Below are 18,140 nucleotides of genomic sequence, written 5' to 3'. Positions count from 1 at the left end.
AGGTTCCCTATGTCAGCGTCCCTTCGGTGGCCTTGAGTGACTGTCCAGCTTCTGCTACAGCTCTCCCCACTCCTCTGCCCTTCCCATGGTTCCCCTCACCACCTGACAAGCTCTGTAGTTCACCATTGTGGTTTCCTCTGCCTGGAAAGCTTTCCCGCCATCCTCGGGGGCAGAAAAATGTCTCCTCCTTGGTGGGACCTTCCTGGGCACTCTGTCCATAACTCTACTCCCTTTCCCCTGTCCAGTCCTACGCTTTCTCTTTCTTGTCTTTCTTCTGTGGTGGTTCTTACGTTCTCACCACCTAAGCACGCTGTGTGTTTCGTCGGCTTGTCTTCCTCTCCTAGTGCAGGAAGTGAGGGCTGCTGTACCTTTGCTTTATTTACTGTTTCATCACCAGAGCCTGTGTTAGGAAGGCTGTCAGTAATTATGTCTAATTCATACATGGAAGACCACACTCACAGGAGAAGCAAGGATGAATATGGCTGGGTCAGTGGCACCTCTGAAATCATCTCTCCCAGACAGTATAGCAGCACACATGTGGTGCTGATAGGTTTGATGGAACAAATTGTTCCCCAAATCCCAGCATAAAATTCTTAACTGGATAGATTTTTGGATTAATTTTTATATTAAAAGTTTTTTTTAGAGATGGGCTGTGGTGGCACATGCCTTGGATCTCAGTACTCAGGAGGCAGAGGCAGTTAAATCTCTGAGTTTGAAGTCGGTCTACAGAGTGAATTCAAGGACAGCCAAGGCTACACAGAGTAACCCTGTCTCGAAAAAATAAAAACAAATGAACAAAATAAAACCAAGACCAAAAGTCTTTTAAAGGAATGGCCATGATTGATTTCATCTTTTAGTGGCTATTTGAGCACCTTCCACATGCCTGACTTTGAACCAGTGTGACTGATGAGACCTCATGTGTACATGCTTAGGGATTAGCATTAGACAGAGAAGCCGAAGGAACAGGCAGACCCACTGGCCATGTGGCCGTAGACATTGGCTCAAAACCTTAAACCACGTCTCTGAAGTTGAAGGTGTAAACCAGGTAGAAGTGGTCGAATCTGCAGATGCATTTAACGATATAGGGTCAGGCAGAGAAGAGCCATGCTGGCACATAGACTAATGCTCAGCGGAGAAAGCTGTGGTGTGGCTAGCCTAGCCTATCTTCCCCGGCTCGCTGAATCTTGAGAGGCCCGTTAGCTCTCTGAGTTCTCTCCATGAAACATCTCAAGGATTTTAAACTCCTCCAGTCCACACTTGCCCTGTCCATTGCACCTCAGATCACCCCTGACTGCTGCTTCCCTGTGGCCATTTTTAGCCTGTTCACAGACACGTTATTTTCTTCCAGAGTTTCTGCATTTTCCTTAGTGTTATCGTGTGGCAAATTGCAAATAAATCCCTATTTCCTGGATGCTTTGATATTTTTTTTTTCAGATGCCTATCTGTTTTAACCAAATCTGTTGGAAATGACCTCCCTCTGATTTTTCACTCTAGATTCTGTGCTCGTGGTAAAGGCACGACAGCCAAAGCCCTTCTTTGCAGCAGGGAATACATTTGAGATGACTTGCAAAGTGTCTTCCAAGAATATTAAGTCACCACGCTACTCTGTTCTCATCACGGCTGAGAAGCCTGTTGGGGACCTCTCCAGTCCCAATGAAACCAAGTACATCATTTCCCTGGACCAGGATTCCGTGGTGAAGCTGGAGAACTGGACCGACGCCTCGCGGGTGGATGGCGTCGTGTTAGAGAAGGTTCAAGAGGATGAGTTTCGATACCGAATGTACCAGACTCAGGTCTCTGATGCAGGGCTGTACCGCTGCGTGGTGACAGCCTGGTCTCCGATTGGGGGTAGCTCGTGGCGAGAAGCAGCGACTAGTCTCTCCAATCCAATTGAGATTGACTTCCAAACCTCAGGTGAGCGGAGAACTCCGTGAAATCATAGATGGAGCTAGAAGACCAGCCTGTTATTTTAATCCAGGGTCCTTATTATTTGTTTATTTGTGTGTATGTGTGAGTGTGGTGTGTGTATGTGGTATATGTGTGTGGTTGATGTGCACATGTGTGCTTGGAAGGCAGAGGAGGACGTCAGGTGTCTTGCTCTATCACTCCGCCTTCTTCCTTTGAAACAGTTTCCCACTGAGCCTGGAGCTAGGCTGATGGCTGCTAGAAAGCCAGGGATCCTTCTGTTGCCCCTACCACTAACAACATGTGCGCAGTGCTGGGGTTATGGGCAGATGTGACCTCACCCCGCTTTTTAAACGGGTGCTGGAGATTTGAACTCACATCCTCATTATTAGGCCGCCATCACTCTTATATATCTTGCCATCTCCCAAGCCCCTGTCCTTGCTTTTTCAAATAGCTTGTGAAGTAGAAGTCATATGCCATTTCGTTTATCCATATAAGGCCCATAATTCTGTAGCTTTTCATATATCCACAGGACTGTGTGGCCATCAGTCACCATAGTCAGTCACATTTCTGTGGTACCCAAATGAAACTCGGACCCATTACTCAACAGGGTCCGGCCTCCCACCTCCAGTAACCACTCTGCTTCCTTTGTATATGGGTTTTCCTGCACTGTATACTGGACACATAGGTCACCTTTGAGTCTGGCTGACTTGACTGGGCATAGTGTTTTCAAAGGTCACCCATGTGGCAGCATGTTTCCCTTCCACTTCATCTTTATGACTGAGTACTGTCCCATTACATGGTGAGGCCACACTTTATCATTTCGTCAGCTGATGGACAGTTTGGGTGTGTCCAGGTCCCCACTGTTTTAATTCACTCATGTGCAAGTTATTGTTTTTGTTTGGGAAATATATGTTTTTATTTAAAAAAAAAAAAGACTGGCTCAGACTTCAGTCTTTGGAGAACACTGTGGAGAGAAAAGCACATGGCCTGTCAGAGTGGATGGTGCAGAGTGGGAGCCGGAATCCAGGCTCATTTCATGGCTTCCAGTTCCAGGACTGGAGGTGGTGATTGCAGCTCTGGATCTCTAGGAGTGTCTCCACCCAGAGATGACCCTCAGCCTTACCCCTCTGCTCAGTTTTGGACTGGATAAACTTCCTGAAATTAGGAGTTAGCAGAGTTGCTGTGGTGCTGTGCATCGGTGACTGTCAGCTTGGTTTGTTAAGAATGGTTATTGATGATGTTTCTCTTTGGTGCTTATTGTGTCTGCTCAGGAAGGAATTTACCCTTAGGAAGTAGAATATTATCGTGTTGTAATGCAGAAAAGCCCACATTTCTGAACTGCACAGCTACAAGGTGTTCTCAAGTGGAAATATTTCACACTTATGTGTGACTCACTAGGCTCTGGCACACCTTTGGTGTGTGTGTGTGTCTTTCAGTGGGAAGATGGCTTTTAAAGCTTCAAACCCCCAATCTCATTTAGATGATCCACCGTGAGAATTGTCCTCTGTGACAGACTAACAGTGCTCACTGGTGTGCCCTGCATGCTGGTTAGGGAGTTTGGGGTTTTAGGTTTTTGTTTTATAGTTTGGGATTTTTGAATGCATACATTTATACTCATCTACAAAAATTCTGTCATTAACTGAATCAGTATAACACATGCAAGATGTTTTAACTAAATTATTCACATTTGGAGGGTGGAGAGATGGCTCAGTGATTAAAAAAGCACATAACTGCTTTTGCAGAGGATCCAAATGTGGTTCCCAACACCCATGGTGAGCATATCACACCCACCTGTAACTTCAATCTTTTTTAAAAAAGTTATTCTTAAACCATTCACATCTGATTTTGGGAAAGTCAGAATCTGCCTGCCTTTGCCTGGGGGATGCTGGGATTAAAGGCCTGTGTGTGCCACCACACTTGGCCCTTGTCAGGCATTTTTGTCATGGAAAAGACTTATCAAATAATATCCCCTTCCATCCCCTGTATTTGTGTTTGCTGAGATCATTACATACGTTTTTTGTTTTTGTTTTTGTCCCAGGGGATCTGACGCCCTTTTCTGGCCTCCAGGGGAACAGTACACGTGGTGTTCAGACATACACACAGGCCAAACGGGGGAGTACTTAAGATAAAAATGGTACTTAAAAAATTAAAATAGAGCTATGCCGCAAGTGGAGCAGCTGCCCCCACCTCACCCTGCCCTGTGAAACGCTAACTTAAGTTGTTCATCTCTCTAGAGCTTTTCCTCTGGTGTTCTCTTCATGCTTGGAAGTCTTGACCGTACGAAGAATTCTATGACCCACTTCCTGCCCTTTAATCATTTTCCCTGTTGCAATAAATGCCAGGTAGACACTCACGCAGTGACTGCGGAGAGTAGCATCACTTAGCTGAGACCCCATGGCTGGGGGACCAGATGGGTGGCACTGTTTGCTTACACCAAAATGCTGCCCTTCCAGCCTTTTTCGAGGGTGGGGCTGGAACATGGTCATGTCAATGTTTGTATTTAAAAAGTAAGTGGTCCTATACTCTCAGCTGACTAGGAATTCAGGGACCCTTAGTGACTCTGGCTATTTACTGAATTCTCAAGACATAGTCTGTGGTCTGCAAAGTTAACCAGACAAATTCCCTCACAAAACAGCATTGCCACAAAAATTGACCATAATGAAAATATTTCTAAATATCCCATTATTCTGGGATAATGGCCATATTAACATCAGGCTATTGATTTCATTAGAAGGAAATCCACTACTGTGAGTTGTTCACTACAATGAAGGCCTTCTTTCCCAGCCCTGTCTGCAGTGTGAGACAGAGCACAGACCCACCCTCGGTTCCCACGGCAGCCACCAGTAGGGAAATGGGAGTTATGACTTGTGCCCCAGAAGGCATGTGGGGTTCTCTTTGGAAATATAAAGAAAAGTGACATTTGTTCAAATTAGGTCTTTCTTTATCGTTTCAGATAAGAAAAATACATATATCAGTGGAGCATTTCAGTGTTTGGTCACTTGGGGTCCTCTTAGAAGGGGCCTGAATACTTTCAAAGAAAACCCTTAGCAGAGTTATTACAGTGAAGTTTCTAATCTACAGGAAAATTATAATCCCCTTTTCACCATGGCCACTGACATCCTTAACCGACAGAAACAACATTCCCAGTCATTTCCACAGAACAGGTTCAGAGCAGTAAGGCTGGCCCTGTCCTCCACACAGCTGTAGGCATAGTGGGGCCAGAGCATAAGAACCTAAGGGAGCTGGAGCCAGAGCTGAGGCATCTGTAGGAGATGATGTCCCCTGGGACTGCCATCCTGCCATGTTCTCAGCCCCTCTGCAGTTAAATCCCCAGGTCTCCCTAACACACTTACCTCCATAACCAACTTTTCTTTACCTTTCTCTCTGAACTACACAAATTATTCATATCCTTAGTGCTAGGAAAGCAATTTACTGACTTCTTCTTAGTCATTAAATTGAAGGGAAAGAGAGCCAGAGTCATTTCAGCTCATTGCCTCATGACAGTGTAACCTTTCACACACTCTCCTGAGCGAGTACCTTTTTATGGACGCTTTAAAACACATTTTGGGGCATACTTTGCTTTCCAGTTATCTGACTAGAAAACAGTAATGTCCCTATTCCTCAAGTAAGCTTTACCTCAGCTTCTCAGGCCATCTATCTATGCTCTACTGAAAATCCAAGTAGAATCCCATAGCACTGATGTTCTAGAACATTCTTTCAGTTTTTCCTGTTCCTAGATTTTAGAAGTTGGGATGATAAGGTTAAAAATTAAGCTGTGGGGTTGTAGAGATGGCCTAGCTGCTCTTCCAGGGGACTCAGGTTCAATTCCCAGCACCCACATGGCAGCTCACAACTGTAATTCCAGTTCCAGGAGATCTGACACCCTCATACAGACATGTAGGCAGGCAAAACACCAATGCATTTAAATAAAAATAAATAAATCATTTTTTAACAGTATTAAGCTGTTGGGATTAGTTTGGCTTGAGCTATGTAATGCCTTTAACCTAGGAGGGAATCAGAAATAGATTCATAGTGATCATTAGGCCACTGTATTCTTGGGGGGAGTCAAAGCCTATCTCAGTGGAGGTTGAGGTGTGTGTGTGTGTGTGTGTGTGTGTGTGTGTGTGTGTATGCATGCATGTATCTCAGTTATAGTTCCACAGCAGAATTGACCCCAAAATATAGTGTACTCCTATATGCACCCTGCCTCCCCCAAATTGGTTGGTCTTTTAAATGACTCTCCAGGCTGTCTCTGTTCCCCCTGAAATGCTAGTATTCTCTCAGTGCCCGCTACTAATTTTATGTAAACATTGTCATTGTTGGGGTGTGTGTGTGTGGTCTGTCTCCTAACTGGGTTTTAGCCCTTTAACTCTGGGGTCTCCGTCCCCATCAGTACTACAGAACATACTGAGGCTGTGAACATGTTCAAGGTCTGCCCCAGAGAGCTTGCAGCCTAGAGACACCCATGAAGACAGACAGAGCAGAAAAAGAATGATAGCATTAGAACTTCAGGATAGCTCTGTAAAGCCCTTTCTCCCGTTGTCCTGGAGATGAAACCTTGCCCATGCTAAGCCTGTCCCAAGCTTTGACCCTAGCTCTATGAATCTCTATAGAAAAGATTAGCCTTGCCAACAGATGCCGCAGGATTGTGGGCCCGTCCCTCCTACATTCTCTGCTTAGTACATTCAGCAGCCAGGTGACATCCCTCTCATCGGTCCCTCTGGTCTTGAAGGAGCATTAAAAGCATTAAGGTGTTGTCCCTCTTGGTGAGTAGTCACCCAACTGGGACCAAAACCATGTGTGGTTCAGTTCCTGACTCTCTGGCTCTAACCCACCCCGGCTAGTTTGAATTGCATGGAACCAGGAACCAACCTAAGCTTACCAGCTGGGAGGGAGCATATCCTACCAAAGGAGCTGTGGTTGTCAGGCGGAGACAGTTCAGTTCAGATTTAGTCAGGACTGACTTTGGGTAGGTGTGCCCCAGGCCAGTGTCTCTGAGTAGAGAAAGGATATCTTGGAATACCTGTTTTATGAGCTCTCTAGATCAGTTCCCAGGAAAGAGAACCACGTCTGAGATGCTTTCAGAGCTTCAGGAGTGGAATTTGAACGTGTGTGAAAGAGTAATGCAGCTTAAATGTCACTGTCTTCCAGGTCCCATATTTAATGCCTCTGTGCACTCAGACACGCCGTCCGTCACCCGGGGAGATCTCATCAAATTGTTCTGTATTGTCACTCTGGAAGGAGCAGTGCTGGATCCAGGTACCTCTGCGTTCTGTAAATGTTTCCCTTGTCATTCTGAGTGGGTCACTCAGGTGGAGGGACTAGGGTTTGGGTTGTCTGCGGACGTCCGTGTGTCTTAGGTAAGTAGGGTGTCTGTTGCTGAGATGAAACAACATGCCCCAAAAGCAAATTGGGGAGGAAAGGGTTTATTTGGCTTACACTTCCACATCACAGTCCATCATTGAAGGAAGTCAGGACAGGAACCCAAACAGGGCAGAAACCAGAGATAGAGGGGTGCTGCCTACTGGCTTGCTCTCTATGGCTTGCTCAGCCTGCTTTCTTATAGAACCCAGGGGTGGCACCACCCACAAATGGACCTGGCCTTCCTCCATCAATCACTAATTAGAAAATGGCCTACAGCTGGATCTTATGAAGGCATTTCCTCAACTGAGGGTCCCTTCTCTCAGATGACTCCAGCTTGTGTCAGGGTGACTGACAAAAGACGAGCCAGGACAGCACTTTTCCTGACTTGGTGCCAGCTTGGGTCTGTGAGGCCGTGTATCTGCTGTGAGGTTTGAAAACACTTTTCAGGGCAATCAGTAGATCTCTTCCTGGTTTATTGTTGCCTGGATGGAGACCCACTCACAGGGTCCTCCTTCTCTCTGGCCTTCTTTCATTATTTCTGAGCTCCTTCAGTGCACAAGAGCAGCTGTAGAGCGGTGAACATGTTCAAGGTCTGCCCCAGAGAGCTTGCAGCCTAGAGACACCCATGAAGACAGACAGAGCAGAGGAAGAATGGCCGCATTAGAACTTTGAGGATGGTTAAGCCCTTTCTCCCGTTGTCCTGGAGATGAAACCTTGCCCATGCTAAGCCTGTCCCAAGCCGTGTCCTCTAGCTCTATGAATCTCTAGAAAAGATTAGCCTTGCCAACAGATGCCACAGGACTGTGGGCCCATCCCTCCTACATTCTCCGCTTGGTACATTTAGCAGCCAGGTGACATCCCTCTCTCATTGGTTGCTCTGGTCTTGAAGGAGCATTAAAGGCATTAGGGTGTTGTCCCTGTTGCTGAGCAGAACTGTACCCACCTTTGCCTTTTTCTCAAAGGTTCTGTGAAGAGCCTAGCTTGCTGAGGCCTGCCCTTCTCCCATACACCCATTGTGACCCTGACACTGTCTCGCCCCACCCCATTCCTAACAAAGTCATACACTTTAGAGCAGCCAAATCGTGTGAGTTCTTGTGTGGTTGTGTGTGTAGACCCCTGGAAGTATGGCCCTGGGGGCAGGCAGGCAGGATTTGTTCTCTGTGAAGTGCTGATGCACAGGGATGGTGGCCCATGCAGGCCTCACTGTATCTGAAAGTAATCCACTAGTGGCCACCACTGTCAGAGTGGATGCCTGGCTCCTTCAGGACTACTGTTCAGAGGTCCAGGTGGCTAGCAGCTCAGGATCAGCACATGCTTCCTATGAAGGACCCAGAAGGAAATAGTTTGGGCTCTGTGGGTCATATGGTCCCAGCTGCTCAGCTCTTCCTCGGACACAGGGAAGCAGCAGTGGGCGACAATACAAACAAACAAGCATGGCTGAGGAGCAGGAAAATCATACTTCCAAACAAGGTAGGCTCCATTTGACCTGTGAGCATAGTTTCCTGATGATACCAGCATTTGGTCTCAAATGTCAACGTGGGAGAAAGGAGTTTGTAGAAGGAAAGGAAAAGAAAGAACCCTCCCCCACCCCCAGCACACACACTTGCACACATCCAGGGGCTGCTTAGCTTGTCTACTGGGGCGAGGCATGAAGAGACCAGCTCTGAGCGGCCACTACTGTCCTGAAGCTGGAAAGCATAGAGACACAAAGGTACCTTTGCAAGTGGAAATGAAGGTAAAAGTAGAAAAGATTGCCAGGGAAAGGCACACAAAACCCCTTTAAAGGTTTGCCTAGAGCATTGCTGTTTTAAAGCTCACTTATGATATATTCAGAAATAAACCCTCCGAATGCTCTTTCTCAGCAAATTAATAGGTCGTTGGTTGTGCTTTTCATGGAAAACTCTTTTTCTCCAGTGTAATTGCAAAAGCTATAGGTAGCCAGTATCTTGCAAATCACAATTTTCCAGAACTTTGCACTCTTGGTCTGTGTGGGTGGAAGAGTCTGAATAATTAAACACAAATTGTAATTTCTTTCTTTTTTTCCTTTTTTTTCATTCATCCTATGGGCTCTGAGAGGGAATTCTCTGTGGGAAAGTTGCATAAGTGGGCCGAGAGCCAAGGCACTCCTGTACCAGGGCAGGATGGGAGCAGCCAAGCGTGGGTGGCGCCATGGTCCGGCTCTGAAGCAAAGCAGAGCAAGTATGAGTCATGGAGGGCTTTCTCCAGAGTGTGCTGTGAGGGTGCGAAGGAATGGAGCCCCAGCAGCCATGCTAATAGGACTTGGAGCTGAGGGCCATTAAGGAGCTGGGCTTTCATGTCCTTGGTGCTCAGTCACTGTCCAGAGACAGAGTGGCTGAAGTTAACGGTGTCTTGTAGCCTCCATGAGGCATTTCTAGCAAGTAAGGTGGCTCTGGAGAGGTACAGTTAGAGAGTGTCAGCACCTAGTAACCTACACCAGTGTATGTGGTGAGATGAGGTGGCTCAGCACAGCAGCTGTCCACATGAGGGACCCACAGCCTTGACAACAGAGAGTCATGCCTGTAGCATGAATCTTAAAGGTCTTATTAATAAAAGCAAACCTGGAGCCAGGTATTGGGGTGAATGCTGGAAGATCAGAGAGGCAGAACAAGCCACAGCTACAGCCACCTCACCAGCTGAGGCTGATCCTGTTTCCTCAGACTGGAAGCTTCTGAGTCCTCATCCAAATGGATCTCAGCTGAACTGCTGCTCAAAAACCTAAAAGTTTAACCAGCTCTAGTTCCTGGTCCCCACACCTTATAGACCTTTCTGCTTTCTGCCCTCACTTCCTGGGATTAAAGGTGTGAGTCACCATGCTTGGCTGTTTCCAGTGTGGCTTTGAACTCACAGAGATCCGGATGGATCCCTGCCTCCCAAGTGATAGGATTAAAGGTGTGTGTGCCACCGTTTTCTGGCCTCTGTATCTAGTGGCTGTTCTGTTCTCTGACCCCAGATAAGTTTATTAGGGTTCACAGTATTTTGGGCAACATAATGTATCACCACACATGCCCTTCCTCCTAGCAGCAGCTGCTTGCCGGCCAGGTATGGAGATGAGGGCAGTCACTTTTATTAAGCACTCACTGTGGTGGTGGTGGTGCAAGGGGTGTTCTTGCAGTATTTGCCCATGCTGTTAGATTTATTTATTTAGTTTTGTAAAGATTCATTTATTTATTATGTGTACAGCATGTATGCCTGCAGGCCAGAAGAGGGCACCAGATCCCATTACAGATGGTTGTGAGCCACCATGTGGTTGGTGGGAATTGAACTCAGGACCTCTGGAAGAGCAGCCAGTGCTCTTAACTCCTGAGCCATCTCTCCAGCCCCTAGATTTATTTTTTTAATGTGTATGTGTGTATATGTCTGTGTGTCTGTACATAAGTGAGTGTGTGTGTCTGTCTGTTTGCCTGACTGACTGCCTGCCTGCCTGCCTGTCTGTCTGTCTGTGGAGGCCAGAAGAGAATGTCAGATCTCCTGGAGTTGGAGTTATAAGCAGTTGTGAGCCACTTGACATGGATGCTGGGAACTGAACCCGGGTTCTCTGCAAGAGCAGTAAGTGCTCTTAACTGCTGAACTGTCTCTCCAGACCCCTATCAATTGCTCTTTACAGATGAGGAAATGAAGTTGCAGTGAACTAACATGGCTTGTTCAGGTCATCTGGCCAGTAGGTTCTGGGGTTCTAGCCCAGGCTAGCTCACCCTACCATCCTATGATGCATAGTGGGGATGCAGTAATGGGAACACCACCCTATGCCTTGTCTCTAGCAGCCACTCTAGACTTGCACATGACAGCAGAGTTTCCATGGGTACAAGAGCCCACTGTGCCCTGGCACTGGGGGACAATGAGGCAGTTGGCAGCATTCACTCCATTTCCTGCCTAGCTGGTCACAGAGACTTACATACTGGGAACTGTTTGTGCCGATGTATGTAGGATGGAGGAGAGAGATGGTCTGCTTTAGCAGTGAGCTGAGAAGGAATTATCATTTGGACAAGTTAGGAAATGCCTGCTTTGAGTTCTGCTCATGCTGTCTTACATGGGTCTGGAGAACGTTTGTTTGCCTTGTAGTGTTTTCCAGTTATTGGTGTATTTCCACTGAATGAATGTGTGTTATTTTTTGTTGTTCAACAAAAACTGACATATAAGGAGTCCCATGCCAGGGGTGTAGCTTACCAGCAGAGCGCTTGCCCAGCATGGTCCTGGGTTTAATACTTGTAGTGGTTGTTTTTGGTTTCTTTTTTTTAAAGGAATTTTGTCAAGCAGATTTAAGACTTAATTGTGTTTCTGATCCACATCCAGTTCTCACATGACTTCTTGATGAATTTCTCAGCTCAACAGCTGGTATTGGTTGGTACGGTCAAGGGGAGGTCTGAGTTTAGCATGTGGCCTCAGTTTCCACATCCTCTGTAACCCCGCCCTTTCTCTTCTGCCCATCTTAATTCATATGAGGCTGTTGGAATCTCAGTTTCACAGTGTACTTCATGATCCAACAGCTTTACTCTCTGGGACTATTAACTGTTCAATTTTCTCAGCTTGACTTTTTTCCCCTCTTGTTTTGAACTTAAAACACTTCTGCAAGGGGGAAGAAGAAAAAAAAAAAAAACTACAGTGAACAATAAAATCCAAACTGTTCTACAGCTTTTAATTTGGTACCGTTTATTTTGTGTACATGTTGTTCTTTCAACCTCCCACCCTTCCCAGTCACCTGTTCTTCTGCTTGAAGTGCCCAGGACCCTGTATATCATACCCAAGCTTCACACACAGTACTGTCTGTGGGAGCCAGTGACCCCAGGTCTTCGTCCTGTGGTTCCTCAGGTGGTGGTTAGGTTGGACACTTTGTCATAAGCTCACACACCTGTGGCTGTGTGGCATTGCCACAGGGGTGAATGTGACAGTTCATCATCACAGGCTGCCTGAGGCTTCATATAGAACAGACCCGGCCTGGAATAAGGGTTCCAGACATGGGAGTGTGTCAGTCACTTCTGCTCACACACTGACCTCAGCGTTTTGGCTTGGTAATCCACAGACGACATGGCCTTCGATGTTTCCTGGTTTGCAGTACACTCCTTTGGCTTGGACAAGGATCCTGTCCTCCTCTCCTCCCTGGACCGGAAGGGAGTCGTGACTACAGGCCAGAGAGACTGGAAGAGTACTCTCAGCCTGGAGCGAGTGAGCGTGCTGGAATTCCTGCTACAAGTGCATGGCTCTGAGGACCAGGACTTTGGCAACTACTACTGTTCTGTGACTCCGTGGGTGAGGTCACCGACAGGTTCCTGGCAGAGGGAGGCCGAGATCCACTCCAGGCCCATCTTTATAACTGTGAAGATGGATGGTGAGCTCCCTCCCTGAGTTTCTGGAGTGTCTTCTTGTGTTTTGCTGCAGCACTTAGAATCCAGGTTTCCAAAGTTTGGTCTAGCTTATTTTTTTGATTTAGGGCCTGGCTTAGGCCAAAGCAGTTTTGCCAATTCCTGGCTTTGCAGTTCTGGCCTGGTGACCGCACTGGGAGAAGATTTTTAGCAGCCTTGGCTCTTCTGTGGTTCTGTGGAAACCCACTTCACTGTGTCCTAAGGTTGGCGTGGCTTCTGCCATGTGGGGGCAGAGAGGTCTTCAGACGAGGCAGTAGATTAAAGACTGACTACTCTTGCTCACCTGCTGCCTTTTTGTTTTGGAGATATGATCTCATGTGGCCCAGGCTTGCTTCATATTCACTGTCTAGCCCAAGGCTGGCCTCGAACTCCTAATCTTCTCACGTCTATCTCCCATCGCATATTGTTTTACTTCTTGGAAAAGGAAGGATACCCCAGAGCCACTAGCGCAGAGTGGAGACCTCTTGGAACCCCAAAATGGGAGAGCGTCTCTTAGCTTTACTGACCCATACCAGCTCCATCCTATCCCGACCAACTTAACCAATCAGATCTCTGCCCCTTGAGCATCTCAGAACTGGGCACTTGTCCCTTTATTCTCAAGAAACGTGTCTGTCCTATGTAAGCCTCAGAAAGTCACTCCATTTGGAACAACTCCATGAAGAGAATTGATTCCAGATGCTCCAAGGGTTAGGAGAAGCTTGGACCAAGAGTGTGTTTCCCTAGTAGCAAATCAGTTTGAGGAGAGGGGCCTTCCAACTCCAGCTCCTCCTCAGGTCAGTCAGTCTTTCTGCTGTGTGACCTTTTCTGGGGAGTCTACTTTCTAGTCACCACAGATGAAAACAATAACTAAGCAGAGAAACGATTTCACCCAGGTCCAGCTTGGTGACCCAGTGAGTTCATCAGTGCTACAGGAGTATGGGCAGCCTAGAGGCAGCAGCTGTACCACTGAAGGAGAACCACCCCCACACCCCACACCCCCACACCCCAATAACTACCAACCACTTATATACTGGAGTAGAGGGCCTCATGAAGCACTTCTGCACCCTCCCCAAAAGGGACTGTTAGGAAGCCTGTTCTTCAGAGGGTCTCATACAAGTGAGCACAGCCTATCTGACTTGAAGATGGCAACAGCCATGCCCTGCTTGGAGGACAGAGCTCCACAATACTTCCTGGAAAATGTGACAGTGGTCTCGCATGGGGCTGTTAGGAAAATTAGACCCTTCTAAACGTTAGGGACCTGGCCAGAGGCAGCATCTACCCCGAATGCTGATGCTTAGTGGGACTTTGTGGGAAGGAAGATGGGATGGGAGGGGATGCTCCTGGGGTGGGATACCAACTTCTGTGTCTCTGCCTCATTTGTATCTTCAACTCTGCTTGAAGTAACTCCATAGGAAAACCCAGATTTACCAAACAAGGAAGGGAGCGATTATTCACTTTGCTCGATAATTTACTATAGTGTTACTTAAAATAGCATCTTTAGTACACTTCAGTTATTTGATGCATAGAATTGATTTATTCAGGTTTGTTTTTTTTTAAGGATGCATCTGCTGCTCAATGTGTGGTGCCCTTATACTGACTTTTAAAAATCAATCTCCTGCCAAAACCCTAAAAAGAAGTTGACATTCAAAGGCATCAAGCAAAATCTCTTTACGGTGTGCCCAGCTCCGAAGAACTGAGTGGGGGACGTTTGCTCGTTTCTTCAATGGAGCTGGGCTACTCCTTTCTGAATCATATGCCAGGTTCAGGATATGGGATTTATGAGCTCTGATCTCTGCAGAGACCCGACTGGGGGGGGGGGGGGGGGGGGGACACAGACAGGGGAGGGAGGGATCCAGTGCTCCCTGGCACCCTCCCCCTCAGCACTAACCCTTCCGCTCTCTCTCTCCTGCCCAGTGCTGAATGCCTTCAAGTACCCGCTACTGATCGGTGTGGGCCTGTCCACAGTCATCGGGCTCCTGTCCTGCCTCATCGGGTACTGCAGTTCCCACTGGTGCTGTAAGAAGGAGGTGCGGGAGACGCGTCGGGAGCGCCGCAGGCTCATGTCCATGGAGATGGATTAAACGGCAGCGGAGACGGGGACAGAGAGACAGCGTAGGAATGGTGGGGGGTGAGAAGAGGGCCAGTGATACTTTCAGACAAAGTGTGTTACACTAAAACCAGTCCTCTCTAATCTCAGGTGGGACTTGGCGCGCGCTCTCTCTTCTGCATGTCAAGTTCTGAGCGCGGACATGTTTACCAGCACACGGCTCTTCTTCCCACAGCACTTTCTGACATGTAACAATCGAGTGTGTGTTTCCCCAGCTGCAGCTTTGTAATGGTTAACCCTGGTCTAATTAGTTTTCTCCTAGCGGCTTATTGACCCTCTGATTTGTGTGTGTTGATCCCCTTTGATATGAGGGATTGCGGTGAGGAAGGGCGAAGGCGTTCAGAGCTGGTCATCGTGGGTGAGAGGGTACCTGCCCGCCTGAGAGCCAGCATCCACGAGGGACTGGCCCCTGTAGAGTTGCTATCTACTGCCCTCCACACTGGCCCCAAGCTGATAAAGACCCGCTACAAGGCCAGCTGTGGTTTTGACTACCCTGCCCATCCCCCATTTTCAGGAGTTTAAACGATATTAGAACCTAAACTCAGAGTCTGTGACTTCTTCATCCACATGCCTTTTGTGTTTTCCCTTCTTCTCTAGCACCTTCTGTTTTCGGGTTTGTTTCTGTGAGAATGAGGAAATGGCAGCCCTGGAGTCTAGAATTTGGCTTTCCACCAAGCACCTTATCTTGCCACCTTAGCCTTAAGAATGAGTATGAAGAAAAATCCACTGCCACCTCTGTCCAGGGCAGAAGGTCTGTGAACAAGAGGACACTGGGGACAAGGAAAGGAACAAAATGCTCTCTCTCCCTGATAGTTCTAGGCCACTGTGCCCCCAGGGACCCGGGGAGGGAAGGAGCAGAGGGCAGCTGAGCCAGATGCCCTGTCACTTCCTGAGAGGCGCTGTTGCTGGTTGCCACTGGACCTGCACACAGTGTGCCACACCCTTCCCTTGCCTCTTGAGCTCCCTCACACAAAAGCAGATTGCTGCCCGCAATGCTGACTGATTGCAAGGAATCAGAAATTGCCTAGAGCAAATGTGTGTTTTCGGTGACCTTTTCAGTCCTTGAAGTCTTTAAGACCCCCGCAGGGGCTAGTGAAGAGGGGTATGTTTTGTGGACGTTTGCCTTCCCATTAGGAATATGAAGGGAACCCAGCAATTTACTGTCATGTGAATGGCCTGGAAAATAGGGTTGAGAGCAGCTGGCGCTGCCTGACTGGGCCCAGCAGGAATTAGGACATCAGACAAACACACCTTTCAGGTCCCCAGTGCCTGCACTATCGGGGCCGTGGCCACCCCAACACAGCACTGGCCTTCCACAAGCCTCCCCTGGGTGCCAAGGCTGGCAGCCAACTGGTGCCCTCACTCTTCCCTCTGGCTCCGAAGGATTTAACACTGTTGTCTTCCTAAGCGGGGAAGACTCCTTTGTTTTGAGCAATAAAGTAATACAAATAGATGGCCATTCACGGGCAGCTCTTTGTCACTCTGGGCCAGGATGAGCTGAGCTCCCCTCTCCACCTTCTCTCATGTGGCCCACAGTGGCCTCTGCGTTCACCACCCAGTTTCCTCTGCTTGTTTTGCCCACCTGGGGACTGTTCTGCTCCTTTGCTGAGTTTCTGAGCCAGATGGTCCAGCCCAGCAAGAAGGGAGACAGCCATTGCACCCCACACAAGCCAGAGAAGCCAGAGGAAGAGGGGAGGCCTTGGTAGCTATGGGTGTTTCTATATGTCACTTCCTTACTGCTGGTTCAGAGGTGGAGTACAGGTGACTGTACAAACAGGAATTAGGGGAGTAGAACCAGGTACTGTGTTAGTAACAGCCTTTGAGCCCGGCAGTTACTACAGAAGATTGAGGGTCACTGTAGCCCTCCTTAGGAGGAGAGAGACTTGGGTGAGATGGGCCCTGGGTGTCTATACAGCCACTGCTGGGTCTGAAGAGGCACTGGATGGCGAGACAGGTGAGTGTGCGGGCCTACCTTTCCCTTTCTCAACTCGTGTTGAGATTTGAGCCTGAGTTGCTGAGGCCCTGGCCTTTATCTTCTGGCCATGCCCAAACCCCCTAGTTGCTTAGGGCTGGGAGATGGTCGAGAAACCCCAGGACCTAGTTCCCTTTGGGACTATTAACATTCTGGGATGCAAGTCTTTTTAAGTGTGGTCAAACACTCTTGATGTACCAAATAGGGTTCCCCATGAAGTGCTCTTCCTGAGCCACACTCTGCCACCCCACCTCCCCATTCCCCAGAAGTACTGGTATGAGGGAAGGCTAAGCCACGCCTTGGCAAATGAAATTGCACTTCTTAAATAGAAACTTTATAGAAGGTTGGGTTTTTTCCCTAATTGCAAAGATTCCCCCCTCCCCCCCGAAAGAGCCTAAGCTACATTCAGATTGAAGCCTAGAAATTACTTTAAATTGTTTACTTTATGATGTTTACACACACGATTCACTTTTTTAAAAAATAAGAAAAATGCAAACTCTGGCTTTTTAACAACTTTTCAAATTTTTCATGCATGGGATATGCTGGCACCCTGACTCACCAGCTGGATTAAATCCTCATTTAGAAATGTCCCAATGTGTGTGTCTTCCCCCCACCTCCCCACCCCAGCCACAGGGCTTCCTCCTGCCCAGACCTCTGTCTGTTTCTCTGGCGCCTTTTGCCTCCTGCTTTGCAGACCGCCTGCAGCCATGATTTTGTGACGGCCTCTGTGAGCCAAAGACTGCGCCTTTGGAGCAGGAACAATAAGCAATACTACACAACTCGCTACTTTCGGGGGAACTATTTTTTCCTTTTCTAGCTTCACCGTTGACAACAGAGGAAGAAGGGAATTAGGGTTTTGGTAAGTTCTCCACTGTGTGACCATATCCTCAGTGACACACACGTGTGTAGATCACCAGGAGAACAAGGTTGGGTTTCTTTTCTAGCGTATAACACGAGAATCTGCAGACTTTTCCGTAGACAAAGAGAAGGTCTTGTGTATTGTGTCCATATCCAGTGTTATACAAACTAATTGCGTTGTTTTATACTGTGGCCACAAATATTATGCAATGCACCATTTGTTTCTTTGTTTTTTTATTTCATTAAAGGAAGTTTAATTTAAATTGAAGTTGTGTGAGGAAGTTGGTGTTGGCTTCTGCAGGCCTCTCCTCTCACCGGTAGGAGGAATTGGGGCTAATTCCAGGTGCGATGTCAGAACCTTCTGATCTCCACAAGTCCTGTGAGAGCATTATCAGGCGAGGGAGGTGATTCAGTCAGTAAGTCCCTGCCTTGCAAGCATGGGGACCTGAACACGATCCTGTGAACCCATGGGGTTTGGTTTTGTGGGGGTGAAGGGGTGCTGGCTGGAGAAATGGCTAGGTTGCTCGTGCAGAGGACCCCAGTTCAATTCCTAGTGGTTTATAACCTTCTGTAA

At 47.8% G+C, this 18,140-nt stretch overlaps 1 protein-coding gene across 1 annotated transcript in view; it reads left to right on the top strand.

The window, feature by feature from the left end:
- The window catches only part of Ptgfrn (prostaglandin F2 receptor inhibitor), a 71,241-nt gene extending 53,407 nt beyond the window's left edge, over positions 1 to 17,834 (top strand). The window contains exons 6-9 of the mRNA XM_036190454.1: positions 1,495 to 1,914; positions 7,060 to 7,167; positions 12,311 to 12,616; positions 14,544 to 17,834. Coding sequence (XP_036046347.1) covers positions 1,495 to 1,914; positions 7,060 to 7,167; positions 12,311 to 12,616; positions 14,544 to 14,710 — 1,001 coding nt within the window. The 3' untranslated portion in view covers positions 14,711 to 17,834. The remainder of the gene's footprint in view (positions 1 to 1,494; positions 1,915 to 7,059; positions 7,168 to 12,310; positions 12,617 to 14,543) is intronic.
- The last annotated feature ends 306 nt before the right edge of the window (positions 17,835 to 18,140 follow it).

The sequence above is a fragment of the Onychomys torridus genome, chromosome 6, assembly GCF_903995425.1.
Source record: "Onychomys torridus chromosome 6, mOncTor1.1, whole genome shotgun sequence".
Taxonomy (NCBI): Eukaryota; Metazoa; Chordata; class Mammalia; order Rodentia; family Cricetidae; genus Onychomys; species Onychomys torridus.
Note: the sequence above shows the minus strand (reverse complement) of the source record. Positions and strands in the feature narration are given on the sequence as shown.